The 23,274-nt window shown below is 37.6% G+C and overlaps 2 protein-coding genes across 3 annotated transcripts in view; one reads left to right on the top strand and one right to left on the bottom strand.

Annotated features, from left to right (window-relative positions):
- Nucleotides 1-2,068, top strand: part of SMC3 (structural maintenance of chromosomes 3) — a 77,108-nt gene extending 75,040 nt beyond the window's left edge. Inside the window, exon 26 of one of the 2 annotated variants that reach the window (XM_083143221.1) lies at nt 1,195-2,068. In XM_083143221.1, coding sequence (XP_082999347.1) covers nt 1,195-1,266 — 72 coding nt within the window. In that variant the 3' untranslated portion in view covers nt 1,267-2,068. The remainder of the gene's footprint in view (nt 1-1,194) is intronic. The other variant, XM_083143220.1, reaches the window with a different exon arrangement.
- Nucleotides 2,069-7,395: 5,327 nt separating this feature from the next.
- LOC146004516 (uncharacterized) overlaps nt 7,396-23,274 on the bottom strand; it is a 53,547-nt gene continuing 37,668 nt past the window's right edge. Inside the window, exons 3-4 of the mRNA XM_083143393.1 lie at nt 17,493-17,561; nt 7,396-9,091 (exon numbers count right to left, since the gene is read on the bottom strand). Coding sequence (XP_082999519.1) covers nt 8,718-9,091; nt 17,493-17,561 — 443 coding nt within the window. The 3' untranslated portion in view covers nt 7,396-8,717. The remainder of the gene's footprint in view (nt 9,092-17,492; nt 17,562-23,274) is intronic.

Below are 23,274 nucleotides of genomic sequence, written 5' to 3'. Positions count from 1 at the left end.
TTGTTGGGCAGGAAAAATTATCACATTTTGGCAAGAAATGGTAGTTTAAAAGTAGTAACCGTTGAATGTTTTCAGTACGCATGAAGACACTAAAGATACTAACAATAACTATATTCATGCTTTGGGATAGAAAGAAACTGTAGCGAATTATGATCCTGAAGTAGTAGAATTAATAATCTTATTAAAAAATCATTTCATGGACAAGTAGTACTTAATTTCATTTTGAAATATATTCATATATATATATATAAACAAACAGATCTGAAATATCATCTGTACTTTTTTGGACAATAACACAAATGCTGTCATGTGTTCAATACCCAGTTGTTTGGATCCACTTTAAACTGTAGGTCCAGCCCCAATTAGCCAATCCATGCATAAAGTGGACTTAAAAACTCAAACTCAAGAAGCAGCATCTGAAAAGTTGATGTACAATCCACAATCCTGGAAAAAAATATTTCCCTGATGGAGCTTTAATACCAGTAATCTTATGAGGGACGTATTTCTTTCCACAACTGTATTTATAACAAACCTAGTACAGTGGTTAAAAGTTCAAAGCATTCACTATGAACGGACAACTACTGATCAGTTACAGACAATAGGGTGACAGATTGGAGAATATTCAAGGTAAATCCATGAGAAAATCAACATGCCACAATTATTTGGTTTATTTTGAATTGTAGAAGTGTGCACTATTTTCTTTACTGTGTGTAAATATCTTCCTTCCTTAACCTTTCATGCATGAAACACCATTGATAATGTGCAAGGTACACATGAACTAGCAGAGTTTGTCCAAAGCTGCAGATAATGTTTTATTTATTGTTATGCATATCGCCGGCTGAATACTGTTTTGTTGTATGTCCATCTGCTCTAACTTAAAGGATTTATGTGGATTTGGAATACATTACAAGATTTGCATAAACTTTTTATTATTGTTGATAATTCACGTGACAACTAAATATGTCTCTTCGGAATGCGACACAATAACATCAACTCATTTACGATAAAACAGCATTCAGCCGGCGAATTGAAGGTTTTTTCGAAACAATATAGTTATTACTATACTGAAATGACATACAGACAGGTTACTGCTAGAGGGAAACTGAATCTGCCTCTTAAAGGTTGGTGTGTGCGTGTATAACGAACCATGTCCTCCTTACTATTGTTACTCTAACACACATTGTTACCTCATAGGTGAGTCACGTGGAATGCGTTACAAGAGAAGAAGCATATGACTTTGTGGAAGATGACACAACACATGGTTGAATGCAAGAACACAGCGGAAGTGGTGTCTTATATTTTAGTGTTGTTCCAAAAGAGAGAGAAAGTGACAATCTGGAAGTTTGCATAGGTATGAGATTTTTTTTTTTTTTTTGTACGAGTTGGATAGATCATTCCAGACACTGTGTGCGTGTTTTTATTACAAGGAAAGGATATTTTACTAAAAATCATCTCGAATAATGTGATGCATTTAACATGGTGTTACTTTATAGAATTCAGTTGATACTTTTAGTTGCCTAGTAGGATTGCCAAGTTTCGGTTCCAGAATAGTCATGACTGGATTTGCCTGTTATGGATTTATTTATTTTTTGCCACTGTATTGCACAATCATGGACACTTCTAGGTTGTAACAATTGTATTCCAAACAAATTGAGTCATTACAATCCAGAAATATTCGTGACTGTGCAAGGAAAACTTGCTTTAAAATAAGATTAATTAATGAACGAACATATACTTGGCTTTTACTTGACTGATGGCAACATAGTTATTATATGTACTACCAGGAATCATTGTTTAATTTTTGTGCACTATTGTTCATCAGTAGTTATTTCATCATGGTATCTCACATACAAAAGTACAAAAATTACAATACATTTAATTGGTTTTTGTAATGCATATAAAAAAATAAAAAAAAGTAATTGTAACCATATTTGTCTAATTCACTATATCAGTATTGATTCAAACTGTTACACTGCTGTATCCAGGATTTTTTAAAGTAATTTCTTTTATACCTATAAATTGTAATTGAAAAATGTAGTTTGTGTTGTATAATAGAGAAAAAATATATATTAAAGGATATTTTTCAACTGTGACTTTATTCTTTAATTGTGTTTACAGTGCATGGCTGGAAGGGGGCAAGAGGATAGTTAGAGCTGAAATGTCAACCACTCTTATCCAATGCATCATCTGCTGTTCCTTGGTGCCATCTCCTTCAGTAGATGAACCAGGTAGGAAGTGCACAATAGCATGTGTCATTGTGAGCTACGTTTCTGGTGTATACTGTACTTACGTAATTTTGTGGTGGTTGTATTTCATGTTTGGCAAATCCAGTTGTTGGCCGAGTTGTGTGCTGCTGGATCTGCAGCTGTAATGCCTTTCACTCGCACACTACATCCTATACACCTGGGTGGAGTATTGCTTATGTTTGGTTAGGTGGTTGGATGATAGGGGAAGGCAAACCACTTGGTGTAGCAAGGCCAAAAATGCAGGTTACACAACCAAGTGGACAGGTGGAACTTGAGGTAGCCATGTTTTAAACCTCCTTCTGTAATGGTGGCTCTCTTTTCCCTCAGCTCTTCTGAAAAAGTTTGGTCACACATTTGCCTTGTGTTTGCGTGGATCGTTGCAGAGGGCACGAATGTCACTGTAGTTACGAATGAGTTGTTTCCACGACTGATTGTCCAGGAAGTTGATTTTATCTTGCTTTTCCAGTTCTATTGTGAATTTGAACCTAGGGTGCATGCTACCAAGTTTCTCCATTAGGAAGTCTGGTTCTTTTTGGTTTTCATAAATTACTGGTGTCATCTGCATACCTTATGTGTACAGACCACACCATATGAGTAGGTCTTTTCATGCTAGGTATATCACTGTGTCGGCCTTGGGAGCTGATGGATAGGCCCTCCGACTGTGGATAGAAATCTCCCTCAAATTGGAACTAATTGCATTTGAGGTAGATTTCTAGCATGGAGATTTTGTTAATTCTTAGTCACCTTTCAACTGAACTTAGTGCTAGGTGCATAGGGATTGAATTGTGCATGTCCACACTGTCAATGGTAGTGAGTTTGAGCTTGAATTCTGACGTTTTTATTTGTAGCCAATTGGTTGGCTGAAGTGTCGTAGGCATTGCAGGTGAGGGACAATTTGTGGTCTTGCTGCACGATGATTAAACAGAATCTTCAACAAAAAGTGCAATCACCTCGGTACATAATTACACATTGATTTGTTTTTGTCTGATTTTAGGCATCTACAGTTATTACTTACGTGAAATTTAGAAATTTCGTATTTCCGCGTTGCACAATTTAATGGTTAAATCCTATTAATTTTGAAGATCCTCTCTGCCTTCATTCACTAAGGGTACTGTGTCTGGAGCGGAGATGCTACCATGTCACTGCTTTGTTTATTTCTCCTGTTCGGGGGCACTGGCATGTGTATCCTGGTTTGCGTGGGCTGGGCCATGCTGCTCTGTATGGTGCAGTTCCTGTTCCCCATGTGGCTGGAGGGGGTTGAGTATGCGCACCGCATCTTTTCTTGAGGATGGGTTGCCAAGTCTGGTGTGCCTGTCCATTGTCCAGGTTCAGTGCTAGTTTCTGTTGGATGATAGAAAACACTGTCCAAGCAACCCATGCTATGACAGAGCCGGTTGGAGAAGTATGGGTGTGGAGTGGAGGTGTTGAGAAAGGCCTGATTTTGGTGTGTCTTTTTTGGCATCTTTTAAGTGTTCAATCTGTTCTTGGACAGTGCGGATGGTTGTGGCATTGGCATGTGGCCTTGTAGACACCAGGGGATGCAAGTTTGGGTAGGTAGTGTCTCTTGAAATTGGGTAGTGCTCTTCCAATTTGGGATACAACTTTGAGGGCCTTGGCAAATTAGCCTGATGTGGTGGGGTGGTATGGGAAAGTGATCCGTTTGGGATTTTGATTCGGGTTATCTGTCTCGTGGGTGTCTGATTGCACACCACATGTATAGCTGGCATTCGGTATAACAGTTTTTTCATCATGGAGGTCGTCTTCTGTGCAGTTGTGTGTGAAGGCTCTTCTGGAGAAGTTCATTCATACTCCAGCTTTCTGCTTTGGTGGGTGGTTGGATTTTGCATGGATGTACTGGGTTCCCAAAACCTGGCTTCCTGTATACAGATGTGATGAATTTGTCTTGGTGTCGTTGGATGCTCAGTTCGAGAATGTTGAGGCAGTCATTTTCTTCCCTTTTAACGGTGAAATTTATGTTAGGAGATGGTTTAAGTCCTCTTCCTGTTCACACACTAGTCAATTACAAACAGGAAGTTCACCATTGAAAGGGAAGAAAATGGCTGCTTTAACATCCAACGACACCAAGACAAATTCATCACATCTGTATACAGGAAGCCAGGTTTGGGCACCCAGTACATCCATGCAAAATCCAACCACCCACCAAAGCAGAAAGCTGGAGTATGAATGAACTTCTCCAGAAGAGCCTTCACACACAACTGCACAGAAGACGACCTCCATGATGAAAAAACTGTTATACCGAATGCCAGCTATACATGTGGTGTGCAATCAGACACCCACGAGACAGATAACCCGAATCAAAATCCCAAACGGATCACTTTCCCATACCACCCCACCACATCAGGCTAATTTGCCAAGGCCCTCAAAGTTGTATCCCAAATTGGAAGAGCACTACCCAATTTCAAGAGACACTACCTACCCAAACTTGCATCCCCTGGTGTCTACAAGGCCACATGCCAATGCCACAACCATCCGCACTGTCCAAGAACAGATTGAACACTTAAAAGATGCCAAAAAAGACACACCAAAATCAGGCCTTTCTCAACACCTCCACTCCACACCCATACTTCTCCAACCGGCTCTGTCATAGCATGGGTTGCTTGGACAGTGTTTTCTATCATCCAACAGAAACTAGCACTGAACCTGGACAATGGACAGGCACACCAGACTTGGCAACCCATCCTCAAAAAAAGATCCCTGATCAGAAAAAGAAAAGATGCGGTGCGCATACTCAACCCCCTCCAGCCACATGGGGAACAGGAACTGCACCATACAGAGCAGCATGGCCCAGCCCACGCAAACCAGGATACACATGCCAGTGCCCCCGAACAGGAGAAATAAACAAAGCAGTGACATGGTAGCATCTCCGCTCCAGACACAGTACCCTTAGTGAATGAAGGCAGAGAGGATCTTCAAAATTAATAGGATTTAACCATTAAATTGTGCAACGCGGAAATACGAAATTTCTAAATTTCACGTAAGTAATAACTGTAGATGCCTAAAATCAGACAAAAACAAATCAATGTGTAATTATGTACCGAGGTGATTGCACTTTTTGTTGAAGATTCTGTTTAATCATCGTGCAGCAAGACCACAAATTGTCCCTCACCTGCAATGCCTACGACACTTCAGCCAACCAATTGGCTACAAATAAAAACGTCAGAATTCAAGCTCAAACTCACTACCATTGACAGTGTGGACATGCACAATTCAATCCCTATGCACCTAGCACTAAGTTCAGTTGAAAGGTGACTAAGAATTAACAAAATCTCCATGCTAGAAATCTACCTCAAATGCAATTAGTTCCAATTTGAGGGAGATTTCTATCCACAGTCGGAGGGCCTATCCATCAGCTCCCAAGGCCGACACAGTGATATACCTAGCATGAAAAGACCTACTCATATGGTGTGGTCTGTACACATAAGGTATGCAGATGACACCAGTAATTTATGAAAACCAAAAAGAACCAGACTTCCTAATGGAGAAACTTGGTAGCATGCACCCTAGGTTCAAATTCACAATAGAACTGGAAAAGCAAGATAAAATCAACTTCCTGGACAATCAGTCGTGGAAACAACTCATTCGTAACTACAGTGACATTCGTGCCCTCTGCAACGATCCACGCAAACACAAGGCAAATGTGTGACCAAACTTTTTCAGAAGAGCTGAGGGAAAAGAGAGCCACCATTACAGAAGGAGGTTTAAAACATGGCTACCTCAAGTTCCACCTGTCCACTTGGTTGTGTAACCTGCATTTTTGGCCTTGCTACACCAAGTGGTTTGCCTTCCCCTATCATCCAACCACCTAACCAAACATAAGCAATACTCCACCCAGGTGTATAGGATGTAGTGTGCGAGTGCAAGGCATTACAGCTGCAGATCCAGCAGCACACAACTCGGCCAACAACTGGATTTGCCAAACATGAAATACAACCACCACAAAATTACATATGTACAGTATACATCAGTTACGTAGCTCACACTGACACAAAAATCAAGGAAATATGCAATTGTGCACTTCCTACCTGAATTAAACATTGACAGTGAAGAGGCATGTCACACCTGGTTCATCCACTGAAAGAGATGGCACCAAGGAATAGCAGATGATGCAAGAGAAAAGTAAAATAACATTACAATTTTGTGAGAGCATGGTGGCAGTGGCCACCAAAATTTAAAAAAAACACATTGTAGAAACCTATTTCATGGATAAACTAGTACTTCAAAGCATGAAATTGGTTGAATTAGTCACTCAGCTAAAATTAGTCCAATTATTCAACTGATTTTCAGACTAAAGTGGGAGCATTACCTGTAATTTGGATAATCTCGCATTGTTTCTTCGAGTTTCATGGTGTTTTATTGATCTCCCAGCTAGCACTCATGTTTGGCACAAGCAAGTCCATGTTTGATACCTGGTGGGCTAGGCTACCCACCTACAAAGGTTTTGAATAAAAACTAAATTTATAAAAATTTTAAAAACCGATTATTTACGAAACATGGTATTTTAAAATGCATATATATCTCAGGAACAAATTAAGCTAGGGAGGTAAATCAATCATTTTTGAAGATATGATATTGTCTGGTCCAAATAAGTGTTTCTAACCCTTCTTGACCAAATGCTCGATGTGTTCGGTGTTCAAAGGTGAATGGTAAAAATTATTCCCCAGTCAATTTTCTTAGTACTTTCCCCGGAAACTATTTTATCATATTGCCATCAACTACCTAATTTCTCAGATCTTGGTAGGGGATAAAAGAAATAGAAGCATCAAGAATAACACCCATGTTCACTGGGGGGGGATACAGCTCCTCTCAAAAAGTTGAGAAAAATTAAATTTTTCAAATTAGTCAAAATACTTAAGGAGTGACCTTAAAATGACCCGAGATTACAGTTTTTGGCTTTCAACAACTTCTAAAACAGTTATTATGAAATACATTATAGTGCATCCATCCCCCACACAGAGCACAGATATGCAACATCCATATTTAACCCCTAAGAAGAAAAACAAATCCTGTGTATGCCAGTGCCCATGTTAGAGGTTTTAATGTTCACTGTAACATCACAAGCTACCTTGCAATGCACAATAATACTATCATCAATTCCACAAAAATAAATTGCTCTTAAAAAGAAAAACAATTCATTTCTGAACTATATTTGAAAACACAAATGCACAAAACAAAATACAGTTTACTGCATGAGACTACAGAAACTTCATAAAAAATAATAAGGAACTGGTGTTCATAATACATTAGTCTTAAATTAAGATTCCATCAATTTTTTTCCAACTAAAATTTTCAAATCTGGTGCCATTACCTAGAACTGAGTAGTAAACAAATATTCAATCGCCAATTAATGATTTTTATTATATATAGTACCATACGTAAGCTCAATTAAAAATTCATAATTCAGCTTCGTTAAAACTTATTTTGGCACCCAAAAAATCCCTTGTGTATACAATTGTGGTTACTAGATCTTATATTTTCCAATACTGAACAAAGTTAACAGGAAATAGATTTCCTTACAAAAATGGCCAAAACATACAAGGGGAAAAAAAACAAGTACAATGGAAAATGAGATACTGGGTTCACTTACATTATTTCCAAATTAGTTTTTTTTTTCACAATTGATATTTAATTTTGAAATGTTTCACCAATCATCTGAAGAATTTATTATTACATTTGAAACGTCAGGAACACATCCTCTCTATAACTTAAGTATTGGTCTTTTCTGTAGTAAAACTAATAATAAATTAACCAATTGATGAAGTTATTCAATACTTTCGTTATAAATTCAAGGTGCGACAACAAATCAATCAAGACTTAATTAATAAAATAAAAATGTTCTTTTATGAAAACTGGCTTCATACATATTTCTTAGCTTCAAAAGCACTACGAAAAAATCATACAAGCATATATACTCATGGAACAAAAGAGAAAAAAAACTTCCACAAGTTGACACTAGAAATCCATACAATTTATCACGTTCACCTTGTAAAAGTTACAAATGCAAAATAGTAATTTAATCAATCACACTATAAATATCTTCACAGTATTCCACTGCAAAATAAAAACTTCCAGAATGAATTTTTTTGTACAAAATAAAATCAATATAAACAGAATTAAGACTTTAAAGCAATCATTACATTTCAAAAGCCAATACAAAAACAATCACTTCAGTAATAATATCTACAATTGTTTTTCAAGATTCATTAATAAAAGCAATGCAAATTAGACTTCACTTCGAAAGAAGCCTGAATAACTTCATCATATTTACTTAAAAGAAAGGAACGACTTTCATGTTCATTATGAAAAAAAAAGCTTCAATTTTCTTGTGATGAAGCTTAGAAATTCAACAGCTTAAATAACTTCATATTTTTTTTTTAAACAAATAAAAATAAACTTTAAAAAGGAACACTTTTTCATCTTCATCATCAGGAGAAAACTTCCATTTTGATGAGCTTAGAAACTCAACATTTTTACCTTTCTTTTTCCAGCAGCTGGCCTATATGCTCTCAGAGTGGTCATTGTCACAAGCGCTTCCTTATCCTTGTTCTCCGGGCAGTACTTGATTGTGTGGGCATTGTCCCCCGTTGCCCCGCAAATTGGGCAAACGTAGTTGCGAAGTACCGGACATTCTACTCTGCCCATCGGATCCTTCAGGACGTGGCCCCGGTAGTAAACAATTTGCTCACCATTGTTTTTGCAGAAGACACATTCCATCGATTTCTTCTTTCTGTCCTTCTTGCGTTGTGAATTATGATTGGATACAAACTCTAGGTCAGGGCAGTACTCTGTGTCTTTGCCGTTTCTTCTAAATTCGTCCATTATTTCATCTAAAAGAAACGAAGGATCCTTCAAAATCAAGGATATATGACAGTATCCAAGGGTAAAATAATTTCGGAAGGGCATAGTGAGAGGTATTTTAGAAATTTTAAAGAGTATGCAGATATAACTACGAGAGACACGGTAGTCTATAGCCTGACAAGTTAAGTCCCGATATGCGCAGATCGCTGCGGAGCACTTCCTATTACATCATCCTCCCCACCACTCTTCTACTCACTGGTCTGGCGTTGAGTACCAGTGGTGCCAACTCAGCAAAATTAAGCTAAAACAAATATGACAAACAATTTTCACTGTTTAGCGTGACGGTGCATGCAGGCTCCTATTATATCAGTGGTTCATTTTATTTAATCCAGCCTTTAAAAATGTGTGCGGTGCGCCGATCGTAAACTGTAGTATTACGCACGTGCGTTAAGGTTTATAACGAAGAGAAACTACAGGGCGAATGACTTCATTTTCTGAATGCGACATCGAGCAGTGTCCAGGTTTTTTTTTTTACTGAGTGGGGTGGTGGTTCGTTTGTTTATCGTACAACAATCACCACGAGAAGGCAATCTGATAACACGCTTGCCTGTGTTCTTTTCTAAAGCATTGAAATGTTCATGCTCTTTACTCTTGGCTGCAAGATTCTTACTTTGAAAGAGATGGATTTATGGATGAGCGTGTAGATGAACTGATAATTAGACTTTGTGAAGCCGATTCAGACACGGACACAGATTCATCGGTAGACACAGACTCGGATGAGTGGGAGAGTGAAACTGATGAAGGAGAACTGGAAAACATTTAGGTGAGCTCAGTTCTATCGTTTCTATATTTTTCATTTTTCTATCGTTTATATTTCATACATTTCTTATGCTGGTAAGAAATATCCCTAATATAACTTAATTCTTTTAAGGTTTAAAGGGAAAATATCAAAATGTATTTAGAATTTAGCGCAATCAATAGGTAGCATAGGTGACGGGATACTAATTCATGCCTTTCACATTCAAATTTCATTGAAAATTCTCAGAGGATTCAGCTCCCTCCAGTTTGCAACACTGCGAATGAACGTCGCCGCAGACAATGGATTGCAGCGTCTTGTTTTTAAACTTGTCAAGTTATAGTCTGTACGGCATCTGACTGCCATGCAGGAGACCTGGGGTGTGTGATCTAAGGTCTGAATTATTCCAGCTTTGTCCCCGCATGAAGCGGAACTGGGGCTCACCCAGCCTGTGGGTACCTGCAGGGAGGGGTAAAGGCAGCCAGAGTGTGGTGCTGATCGCATTCCCTAAATGTGCCTTCATGTGCACCAGGAACTTTACTTCACACACAACTATGAGATCTACGTCAATTTAGTCACAATTCCCATTCCCGGGGTAGGTGATCAGTCAGTATTTTTTCTGGCCTTGTCTCTGCATAAATCCCTCTGGGGTTTACCCAGCCTCAAATAAATAGGTACCTTCTGGGGTAAATGTGGCAAGAACGTGGTGCTGATCAGATCACCCCTTAAAAAGGGCTGACATTGAGAATGCATACCCTATCCCCACAACCCCTAAATGTGCCTTCAGGACACTGTGACATATGCATGGGGAACTTTACCGTTACCTATGTCATAATTATTGAAACCTGATAAACTGTTGTGTTTCCATTGCACACGCAGATGGACAGGATTTGCATGGTCTAGTGATTGATGCAATCTCACCAACGAAGGTTCTGGTTTGAATCCTGACCTGACCATGGGCATAGGTGTTTCTTTGTGAATGTCACTTTGCCAAATTTCATCTAACCATCATTTTTATTGTCATTATTATCCCCAGTAAGCGGAAAAGACCAATAAAATGAGAAAAATACAAATTGTTCAAACAATTATAAAGGACAAATTAACCCCTTCCCTGCGACGACGAAGGGAAGTACGACCAAAAAAAAATCTTCTATATATACAGTGCGTCCATTTCAATCTTCAGCCGAGAGATCGGGAGAAGCGTGGTGGGCAGCGCTGACGGAGATGCCAACATTTGCGGCCTGTAATGCCCGCTTATTTTTATGGACATATGCAGACATTTATATAAATATTGCAAAACTAGCACTAACCTGTGTTATAACACACAAAAGTTCTTCTGTAATTCATCCAAGTTCTGCTCTTATATACACAAATAAATACACTATAGAAACGATGTTAAGAGCCACAGATGATAAAGCATTTTAATCATAGTTTTGACCAGTAACGTCCTGCATAAGTTTATATCCTTGAAAGAGTTTTGTGGCGATGGGAATAGTTTGGAGGTTTCGAATGTGCAACACTGTATCAAGATTACGCTGCAGACGAAACCATTAAAAGTGAATGGAGTTCGTGAGCTTCCTTGCAATCCGAAATCTCTGAGCTAGAGTTTTTTTTGTTCCTTCGTGACTAGATGAAGACAGAGCTGTGAATATAGTGGCGAGCAATGTAAACCAAGAGCGTGTTAATTTCGTACTGTGCGCAAGAGTGTTATTCTTGGTTACTTGCAGTTACTTGTTTGTGTTATTGCAGTGTGTATGTGTGTTGTGTCAGTGAGACGATTGGAATGCCAGCCGCAAGGTTCACGTTAGAACAAAGATTTTTTATGTATGACACGTACGTGAAAACAGACTCGTGTCGAGACGTGTGTAGGCAATTTGTACAGAAATTCCCAGGCGTTTCAACTCCACATAGAGATACGGTTAGACATCTTGTCCTTAAATTACGAGAAACTGGATCGTTAAATTTTAAAACACCTAAGCAAAAACAATGGATTATAACCGAAGAAAAACTCGATGATATTGGTGCAGCATTAGAACGTTCTCCAAACAAACCTCTACGCCGTGTTTCACAAGAGGTGGGCGTGTCAAAATCATCGGCACATACAGCCACTAAGCTACTAAAATTAAAACCGTACTCTTATAACACAGGTTAGTGCTCGTTTTGCAATATTTATATAAATGTCTGCATATGTCCATAAAAATAAGCGGGCAGGCCACAAATGTCGGCATCTCCGTCAGCGCCGCCCACCACGCTTCTCCCGATCTCTCGGCTGAAGATCAAAATGGACGCACGGTAGATGCAACCGCAAATTCATGTTGCCATAAATAATGCGCAAACTAACTATAAAAGATCTTGCCACAAAATGAACCTAAGTAAAACAATCTACATATAGACTCTGCCACAAATAAACATTTCATATTAGGTAAGGTTCCCCCTGGCATGCAGCACCATGCCTTGAAAGCACATTTAGGGGATGTGGGGGCTATGGCCCCACCCCCACTACATATTCTCGATCTCTACCATTTGGGAGGCAATGTGATCAACACCATGCTCCGGCCACCTTTACCCTCCAGGGTTGCTCCCAAGTACACATTGATTTGAGGCTGGGTGAGCCCCAGAGCCATTTTATGCAGGGACTAGGCTGGGTAAAATTCCGACTTCAGAACACCCACCCCAGGAATCGAACCTGGGTCTCCCGCATGGCAGTCAGACACCCTACCAACTAGAACCACTGCGGCTCTAAGTCCATATTGCAAAAAAATGTTTTTTCCGCAACTGACACGAGCATCAACAATGGGTTTTCTGATAGCCAGTACCACATAGACTAATAATAGAACGAAAAAGTGGTGTCTATAAAAATGATTTGCCGCAATACAAGAACCGTTAATGTTGAAATACAGTCTATATATAGACGCTCTGCAAAAAAGACCAAATTTTAGTCTATATATAGCTCTCTACCACAGTTAATGGGTGAATTTAACCTTCATGCGGGCGCGCCTTTTTTTAAACACTAGTGGGCGCGGAGCGGTAATCTACCGCCACCTCGTTTTCACGTATTTTACCGGTTATATCTCACCATAAACCTTTGTAATCGGGGATATTTTTAATAGAATCGTGAACACACATATTTAACCATGAAAACATTTATTAAAACTTGATCAATATATAAAATAAAGTGCAATATTCATTGAGGTTTTTAAACTCTCTCACAGCACACAATTTATTTTATCTTACAGCAGGAACTAAAAATATCACTCAGTCTTTAAAGTATTTAGGTAACAAAAGTATTCAACATTGAAAGAAAGTAGTTATTCGTCTCACTAATTTAATCAAGTAACATAATGTTGTACTAGGTATATCAAAATAGGAAGGCATTCATTTCACAATCAATAATAGATGCATATCCCCATGAATTATAAAAAAGGAACAAAAAACAGTCACATGAAAGTAGCGTTATTATAATTTTGTACTAAGTACATCAAAATAAGTAAAATATTGCACTATTCATCATCTGATTTGGATGAATCATTACTGAGGCAATTAACACATGTTGGTACTGAATGTGATTTACATACACTTTTGTTACAATTACTAAAACGTAATTTAGTTATGTTGTTCTTTTTTGAACCGCAAATGTAACAGAAACTTCGTCTGTTTGGATTCACAACCTCATTGCTGGTAGTTCCTTGTTCTCGATACTGGGTTAGAAAAATTTCCAGATCTTTGGGAAGTGTATTCACATTTGCTCGTTGCCTCAGGTTTTCTTCCATCAGTTCCAGTGCCAACTCAAAAATATACTGCCGCCGTCTAAAGGATTTCAATGGATTATTCATTTCATATATCCTCATGGAATTTATCCCAGCAATATCGAGGTCTTGGAAGAAAATTACCATTGGCCACCTTTGTGTTCTTTTGGATGTCGTAATCCACGAACACATCAGATCAACGGTGTCGACCCCTCCTTTTGTGGCGTTATAATCCATTATCTGCACTGGCTTGCCTGTTTCCTCATCTATTTCGTGTCCATCGTGCAATGTTGACAAAACCAAAACTAACTTCTTTTTGGTAGCATACGAGATCAAAGTTGCGACGTCGTTACACCCAAATAAATGATGGCCAGGGACGAGGTTGGGATTTTGTTTCGCAAATTCGGGCGGAAGTTCAGCTTTATTGCTTCTCAAAGTCCCAAGGAAAGTCAAGCCAACCGATAACAGATGTTCAGCCAAGGGGTAACTACTAAACCAGTTATCTGTTGTAACGTTACGACTACTTTTTTTCAATGGATCACACAAATTGGTCACTATATCAAATGGCATGTTGGAGGTTGAGCTGTAGGGGCCAGGTCTCTGGGTTCCACAATAAATCATCATATTATAAGTATAATATGTCTGAGAATCACATACACAATATATTTTCAATCCATACTTTGAGGACTTATTCGTCGATGGTTACACTTTCACCAACATTGTAGGCTCTTTGAGAATTTGCTACAAAGGCTGTCTGAAAGTCACGTATAGGAGCTAATTTATCGGTAGCAGATCGCACTTGACGAGAATGTATGTCGTCAAAACGAAGAAATCTTAGCAACATTCGAAACCTGCGTTCACTAAAATTAGCCCGCAAAATAATCAAACCAGTCCCATTTTTTGTGAAAAACTCTGAAATATCTGCGCGGTTTGTACGTTTGACTGCCATCAAGAACAGAGCTCCAAAAACTGCTTTTATTTCTGCTCTTGAGGTGGGCCTGTAATCCCTGTCCCGAAAGCTGGTGCTAGACAGATTTTGCCTTTCAGTCTTTCGTTGAGCAATGTGTATATTAGTGTATTTGACAATGTCATCGATCATTTGTGGAGAAATTAGTGTCAGAAAACATTCGAGCCTTGTTTGACATTTTCTAGTTTCCCCTTTGGCTACTGTAAGTATATTTGGTATGAAAGGTACTACCTACAATAATTATTGGGTAGGTAAGTCCTAACTATTATACTGTCATAATTTTGTTATAATGAATAATTGGTAATGCTTGGGAGAGAGTCATATAATAAATGACTAATAAAGAAGATGAAAATTATGAGAGAAAAACATGAAATTGACGATAGAACGAATGTAATTTTGGTAAAAAACTCTTGGTGATAGCACATAATAATTGTGATCCTGTTGGGCCCTAGTATCGTGCAAAGTACTGTAAAACCATACTTTATTATTGCTTATACTCGTACATGCAATAAAACAAGAAAAAAAGCGAAATTGAATACTCATATTTTTTTCGAAAGGTCGGAGAAATTGTCCCAGTACCGGGCGCACGGCGGTAGATTACCGACTACCTCACCCTTCCACCTTTTGATGATGACTGGCACGCGCGATATGCCGATCCGACAAGTGAATTCAGTGCCATATTGCGTAATATAGAGTAAATAGAGAATACAAATACCTCCCGCGCTTCGGGACACTCGTAGGCTGTAGATATTCCTGTTTTTGTGCCGTGGGCGGTAAACTACCGCCTACGCGCCCGCATGAAGGTTAAAGCCTTGAGTATATCATTGAAAAATATAGTGCTTGCATGACATTACACACAGACAGACTTCTACTTGCTAACTGACCAATCAGCCCCCCCCCCCCCTTTCAGTGCTGGAAGTAGAAATTACAGGGTGGCTACAGACAAATAGAAATGAAATTCCACAACTTTTCCAGGACAAAATTTAGATTTTTCTATGACAATTATAAACGAAATTCATGTTTTGAAAATGGAAATAAGAAGGTATATTAATATTAAGTATCTATATTAGCTTCCACAAAATTGACTTCATTTCTCTATGATTTGCATTCAAACTGCAAAATAGTGAATTTGGAAAATTATTACTATTCACCAGCTAGGGAAGAATTATGGGATTTTTTCATATGCAACCAGTTTTTCAATAAAATATTTGATTATTTTTAAAGTTATGACTGTTGGAATTATTCCACGTACAACATGCATTATAGATTTTGTTTATTTAAGCCTAAAAGACAAGAACGTTGATTTTCAAAGTATTTTTAGTTGTTTAAGCACATTTTTAAAATTCGCTAAAAATGCCAACAATTCAAATATTATGCCAAATTCTCGTTATTTTGCGGGTCCCTGGTTCGAATCCCACTCGGGCTTGGTTATTTGTGAATGTCCATTCATCAATTTCATCACTCATCCCCATCTTCGTAAATTAGCCAAGAGGCACAAAACGCGAAGTAAAATAAACTATATCAATCAATCTCGTTATTTCGCTATTTTGAACAGGTGAAAAATGTGTCCACACATCACTGCACATTCATAAACACTACTTCGCAGCAATTTACATTTTTCACTATTATCGCGTTTGCGAAAAATCAAGGTCCCTAGTAATTGTAACTTACTTTCTGGATGCCGCTCATATAAACCAATAGATGAAAAGTGAAAATTTAGCAGGTCTGGCAGAGAAGCTTCAATTACTTTTAGGACTGAATGATTCGAGTAATTATGATATTAAAATATTTACATATTTATTATTATAATTTTATTTCATAACATTGGACATTCCACGAGTTTAAACAGACAGGACCAAAAAAAAGGGGGGGCGTGAATCGCAATACGAGTGTTGCAGAAAACTCGAGGTTGGGAGCATCAACCACTTGTCAAATTTATATGTCGTTTACCAATGGAGATTTCGGTTTTACTTTTTTGTGACATTATTCAACATATATCCACATATTTGTTGGATTCTTCCATGTATTTTAATTCGAGTTTTGTGCCTCTTGGCTAATTTGCGAAGATGGGGATGAGTGATGAAATTGATGAAAGGACATTCTCAAACAACCAAGCCCAAGCGAACCCGGGACCCTTCGGGTCGCAGTGCGATGTGCTAACCACTCTGCCACAGTGTCCGGCTTCTTGTCTGGTGTAGTTGCAATGGGGAGAGAGGGAGTAATAACTAAATATTGTTATGTCCAACCACCTTTCCGAAATCATTAATACACATATATACATATTATTTTTCTGTCATTTTTTTTTCCACTAAGAGCCCTGAATATTTTACTTGTGAGGGCACAGAGAACTGCGCTACATGACTGTGATGCTTATCAACTTATCAACATACATATAGTAAAATGCTTGTTGTTAACGAAAATGACTTCATATTTAATACACAAAGAAAAAGTTTTATACAGTTCTATACTCAGAAAGAAAGCACAATTGTGAAAAATATTTTGGAGAGAAGACTTTCAGACAAGAAAAAGCTGGTTGGGGAATAACTAGTCTGCTGATAAAACTTCTGGCAAATAAGTCTGCAATTTCACTGCCTTTATCAACAAAATAATGAGTTTATTTTGGTTTGTACTGAATCCATAGACAGTTATAAATAGGCAGTAAGTTGAACGTACATAATGCTAATAAATATTTAGTTGTATAGATAATTTATTTCACATGTGTCAGCCAAATTTATGCAGAATCTACATTTAATTCCTGTCTATAGTACCTCCATAATCAAGGATGTTCCAATTAAAACCGCCCACTGTACACATTCGAAAAATTCTGAAACAATTTCATAGTATTTCTTTTTCCTAATTTGTTAAAAATATGACATCTCTCACACTTATAAAGTATTTCTTTTCTTAATTTCTGTACTTACCAAGGAGTGATCTTGCTTGTAACGATTGCACATTATGGTAACTGCCCCTGTCCTCTATGCAGGCTGAATCTGAAATATAGTAATTCAGTATAGTAATATACTTATAGTAATTTGACAGTTTTATAATGCTGTCTCTCATTATCAATGTTGCGATTATGCAGGTCAGTACACATTTGTATTATTTTTATCTAGTATAATGTCTTAATTTAATGGTTGATGAGTACATAAAATGATCAAGAGCATCAGGAGGGAGGGGGTTGAACCGGTCTGGTCTGTCGACCCCTCCCCCCCCCCCCCGGAAATTGACATCATTTATTTATTTCAAGTTACAAAAAAAAGCATAAAGCTTGTTGTTTTTATTGTTAATAACAGAAATAAGTTTTGTTTGTATTCAAATGGAATAACCGAAGTAATTGAAAAAATTGAGTGTAAAAAATACAGGAAGAAGGTTACGTTTTTCATATTCTACCACCAATCCAAATAATAAATGGTTCCACAGTTTTCAAAATTCTAAGTAAATTTTATTAGAATTTATGCGAGACGTCAAACAACAAACTGAGTAAAATTTCCCCATAACATTTAACCACACCAATTTTCACAGCATATAGAGGTTGAGATGAACAGCAGCTTCGGTACGCCGAACCCTCGAAAAACGGGATTTCATTCTGATTATAAATTGCTAATCACTCAGCAGATTCACAATTGCCATGAATTAATTCGCTTAGCAATTATTGAAGCCAAAAAAGACATGATTTATCTAGATATCCGTTGGGTATGTCTCAAGAAGCCACATAGTAAAATAAATCTGATTTGGGTGAATGTTGTAATGCATTGCACACAGCCATATCCATGGAAATTGCAGGCTGGAGCTGCGAGTCAGTGTTTGGTGTTGTCATGTTCCACGCACAGCTTTACTCCACTGAATAAAAATCTGTATAAAATCTGTTTCGGAATGTGAATTGACAAGAATAATGCATTTTGAAAACAGATGCAAAGAGCTTCAAAACAAGATCAATATTGTGTTTGTATAATTACCCAAATCTAACAAAAAGTTGTTTTGCAAAATTATTTTTTTTTTTTTTTTTTTTTTTTTTTTACAAATTTTGAAAACCTGAAAATTAGTAATTGTGTTTAAAATATTTCTGCCTGCACCATACTAAAATTTCGTAACAATCGGACAACCACTTTTTGATTTACAGAATTACAAAGAGCAAGATTACTTAAAAAAAAAACTTCCCTTTTTTTTGTTCTCATGACGATAAAAAAATATAAGGCATACTCAAAAAAAAATGATTAGCATAAATTAATGCAGAATTGAATAAGCTAAATTGTGATGTAGTAACTAGTTTTTATGTAGGTCTACTGATTAATTTTTAATTGAAGTCCAAACTCTCGATCGGTTGTTCCTTTCAGAGTGTCGTTTCATTAATTTTATCTTATCATCAGACTTTGAAATGGAAATTGTGAGGGGAGGTTTTCTCGACACTTTGAGATACTTCTATGGTAGATGCGTGAGCCAAGTGGTTTTCGTAGTTGGGTGGGGGTTAGTATCCTCTTGTCCCCACTTCGAACATTTATCACCAATCGTACTGCCTCATCCACGCGATTAACCAAAAGTGGAAGAAAGCAATGCTAGATACAGAAGTAGTACTAAATTAAACATTCATTAGAGCAAGTGACAAAAAGCGACTTAAAAGTAGGAAAAATGCATAAATTTGTAAAACGTATATTATCTAAAGAGAACTCTTTCACTGCAGAACTCTTCCATACTTTTGTAAGGTTACCAAAATGTCCTCTTTTTTGGGTTATAGACGACTGCTTCAACTTCAAGATTCGTAACAAAATGTTGTTATTGTTTCAGTGTTTAATTTCAAAGTAAGGAAATGCAAGACAACACTCAGTTGCAAGCGCAAGCACAATAAACTTTTCCTTTCAACAAAGAAAAATCGTTGAGCCTTTGCATCTCTATTCAAAGCATTTGCGACATCTACCCCAGCTCGCAAGTTTCTAACAATAGGTAAGAATATGTGAGGCCGTGGCTTCCTTTGATTGGAGTTTCTTGACATCAGAATTCAGAACTAAACAGTACTGCTCCACTCTCAGTTGTTACATGGTAGTGGAGAAGTGAATTTGTGTTGATCAGCGAGCTGAACCATGCCGAAATGCAAATGTAGCAATGATTTACAAAAAAACTGTTTCCCGACTAGGCCTGGAAGAAACAACCCCGAGGCAATGTCCTATCGTCCACCAGACACATTCGTTTCAGTTGCTAATAAAGGTATATTTTGTATAGTCTAAATACATTGACGTTCCTTTATTATCTGGCTAGCTAACTCATTGGCATTAAGGAACCCAACGTTCATCACCGCAGCAACACAAGCCTTCCATTTTTTCAAATCTTGGTCAAGCACAATCCAATCTTCATTATCTTTATGTACCAATCTCTTTCAAATCTACTCTATTATCATCTTATAATTAGGGAACAGATTTCTAGGTTCATACCTTTTTTTTTTGCTACGCCCTAAATGCATACTATTTCAATGCCTAAATGAACTATAAATGTCTAATAGCCCTATTTTGACTTCAAAAACTCCTTTTAAACAATTCGCTTAACTTCAAAAATAACTTTTATTAAGAATGACCCACCACAAAGGTTTGAGACCCTTGAATCTTGAGACCTTGAACGAATTTGAGCGACAAAAGAAGCAATGCAACAGCAAGGGGTGTCAAGGTCTGTGCAAATTTCCACCATCTTCCATCACGAAATTGGAAAAATGTCGAGCGAACTGACTGGATTAGGAGTTCTCTATTGTTAAATGCTGTACTTCCCAGGCAATTAAAGGGACCGTAGATGTACCATACCAAACAAAAATGCAGGCTGTTTTGGAACAGAATCCTAGCTACAAAATCATTCATTTGTTAAAACAGGAAAACAGGGCCGGCATTATTCCCGGCCTCCAACAGTGTAAGAGCGTGGCGAGATTCCAAGAGTGGAAGACTAGAAGGGATAGAATAAGGAATGAGGAGAGCCGACAGACAGTGGGTGTGGTGAAGCTTCAGGACAGGATAGATCTGGCACAGATGAGATGGTTCGGACACATGAAGAGGATGGATGCAGAAAGACTACCAGTAAGAGCTTACAATGCACAAGGAGTGGGAATAAGGCCAAGGGGGAGACCAAGATGTCGGTGAAAAGAGCAGCTAGCGGAGAGTGTTAGGAGAAGAGGACAAGATTGGAACACCGTGGAAAGAGAGGAATTGTGGAAGACCAGGAGAAAATGGATAGGCTTGACTTCTATGCCGACCCATCCAGAGGCAGGAAACGGCAAAGGATGATATATGATATTTTATTATAAGCGCCTAAAAATCCTAAAATGCAGTTTATAAAGTCCTAAAATCAGTCTTTTTAAGCACCGAAAAATCCATCCCCCTGCTTATAGTAATTGTAAGTGTACAATATAATTGTTTTTTTTGTTGTTGTTGTTTTTTTTACAAAAATGTCCTCTTTTTTTTTTAAAGTTTGTCATCTGGCAACCCTATATTTTCTACCATATCACCATTAAAAACTAATTATAATCTATCAACTATTGTAAACGCTATCAAAGGAAGTGGAGGAACTGAGGAAACAAAATAAAGAGACAGAGTGGGAATTGAGCAAATCATTGGATTATGATCATCAAAAAATGGATGAAAATGTTGATTTAATAAAGAAGCAATCCGAGACCATTGCCACATGTCTCGGACAGGTGGAACGGCTGCAAGAGGAGAACATTCAACTCAAGAAACAACTGCAGGAAACTCAGTTACAGCTTGATGAACTTTAACAATCGGGAGAAGAAATACAGTGGAAATCTTCGGCATTCCTGAAAACCCAAAAGTAGATCCTTATGAAATTGTGAAAAATGTAGGATGGGCTCTAGATATGCAAGTGGAAAATGAGATGATAGACACTTGCCATAGGTTAAGGAAACTTCCCATCAAAAATCAGCAGGTATTATTGTCAAGTTTGTAAGGCGGGCAGATAAAGAAAAAAATGTACAAAAACGAAAGGTTAAAGGGAATCTTAATTGTACCCAAATAGGATTTTCTGATAATGACAGTGTATATATTAAAGAAAGCTTAACACCTCTTCAAAATACCATATATGGTCAAGCAAGAAAAATTATGCATTCTTGTGGGTTGACAGTTCAGGTACGATTAAACTAAGAAAAAGAGAAGGTGACGAATGTTTTTGTTTTAAAGACAATTGAAGATATTAAATTGGCATGATTCTAAATGGCTTCCACAAATGATTTTTCCATTTACTATCAAATGTTACAAGTTTTTATGTAAATAATATTGACATTGTGAATAGATATGATATAATTGTTATTACTGAAACTTGGTTAAATAGTGGTGTATATAGTAGTGAATTGTTTGATAACTATAATTTGTTAGAAAATAAGAGAGGAAGAGGCGTATTAACTGCTATTAAGCATAACATAAGATCTGATAATATTATTCTAGACAATAATAGAGACATTTTATGTGTAAAAGTAAACCTAAATAATATAATATATTATGATTGATTTGCTTTTATTTTACTTCGTTTTTTGTGCCACTTTTGGCTAATTTGCGAAGATGGGAATGAATGATGATGTGAGGAAATTGATGAATGGACACTCACAAACATCCATGCCCAGCCCGGGATTCGAACCCGGGACCCTTGGCGTCGTAGCGTGGTGTGCTAACCACTCCGCCACAGGGGCCGGCATATAATATATTATGTAATTGCTGTATACTTCACCCCTTCTTCAACTCTCAATGATTATATATCATTCTATGATCTGCTTGAAGACTAGGAAGAATTGCAAAACAATAACATTATGTAATTGCTGATTTTGATGTGCCGAAAATTGCAGACTCCAAATGTAACCTGCAGATAGGTGGAACTTGTTACAAAATCTTGGACAATTTCTTGAATCTATATGACTTACATTCTATCAACAATATAAAAAATCACAATAGTAGAACTCTAGATTTAATTCTAACAAATGTACATAACAATATCATTATAAATAGGGATGAGATGCCTCTTGTCAAGGAATAATAATAGTTCTGTAATAGTGTAAATTTCCCCCCAAAATTGTTTAAAATGGTGCAACAAACGACATGGGTTTAACATCGAACTTAAAAGGGTTTGAGAAAATTGTTTACCCCCAACTTTCTACAGATTTCCTACCATAAAATCTCCTGACGAACTAAATCGGGCAGGATGAAGAAAAGATAGAGAATGACTCGTGGCATGGTTGTAGAAAAGCTTTCCGCTGGATCAGCATACTCCCTTTCGTTTGAAACACGTCTGCTGGTGAAGTAGAAATAAGATTTGGACATAATTTTATTTTTATTTCCTGAAAGCATATTCCTTTGAATTCGATTTCCCTCTCCCAGGGATTGGCGTTTGCAGATTACGCTAGAAACGGTGCTAAATGCCAACAAAAATCAAATTGTGCTTGGTTTAGTAACATTTTGTGCACATTGCGCTCATAATTTTATAACACGCATTAACTCCTAAAAAGTAGAGAACTGGAAATAAGTAAAAATGAACTGTAGGAAGTTCCTCACTTCCTACATGGAGGAATCGCCCTTGCAAGTTTTATGGCGCCAACGAGTGAAGACGTACTTTTATCAGCTCCTCTCAAATTGAAGACAAAATATGATGATAAATGTGCAAAGTGCAGGGACGGCGACAGGGGTGGGCACGGGTGGGCAAGCGCCCACCCAAAAATTCCTGTGCCCACCC

The sequence above is a fragment of the Lepisma saccharinum genome, chromosome 21 (genome assembly GCF_977018435.1).
Source record: "Lepisma saccharinum chromosome 21, izLepSacc3.1, whole genome shotgun sequence".
Classification (NCBI taxonomy): Eukaryota; Metazoa; Arthropoda; class Insecta; order Zygentoma; family Lepismatidae; genus Lepisma; species Lepisma saccharinum.
The sequence above is the reverse complement of the archived record's forward strand: the minus strand, read 5'-3'. Positions and strand labels throughout refer to the sequence as shown.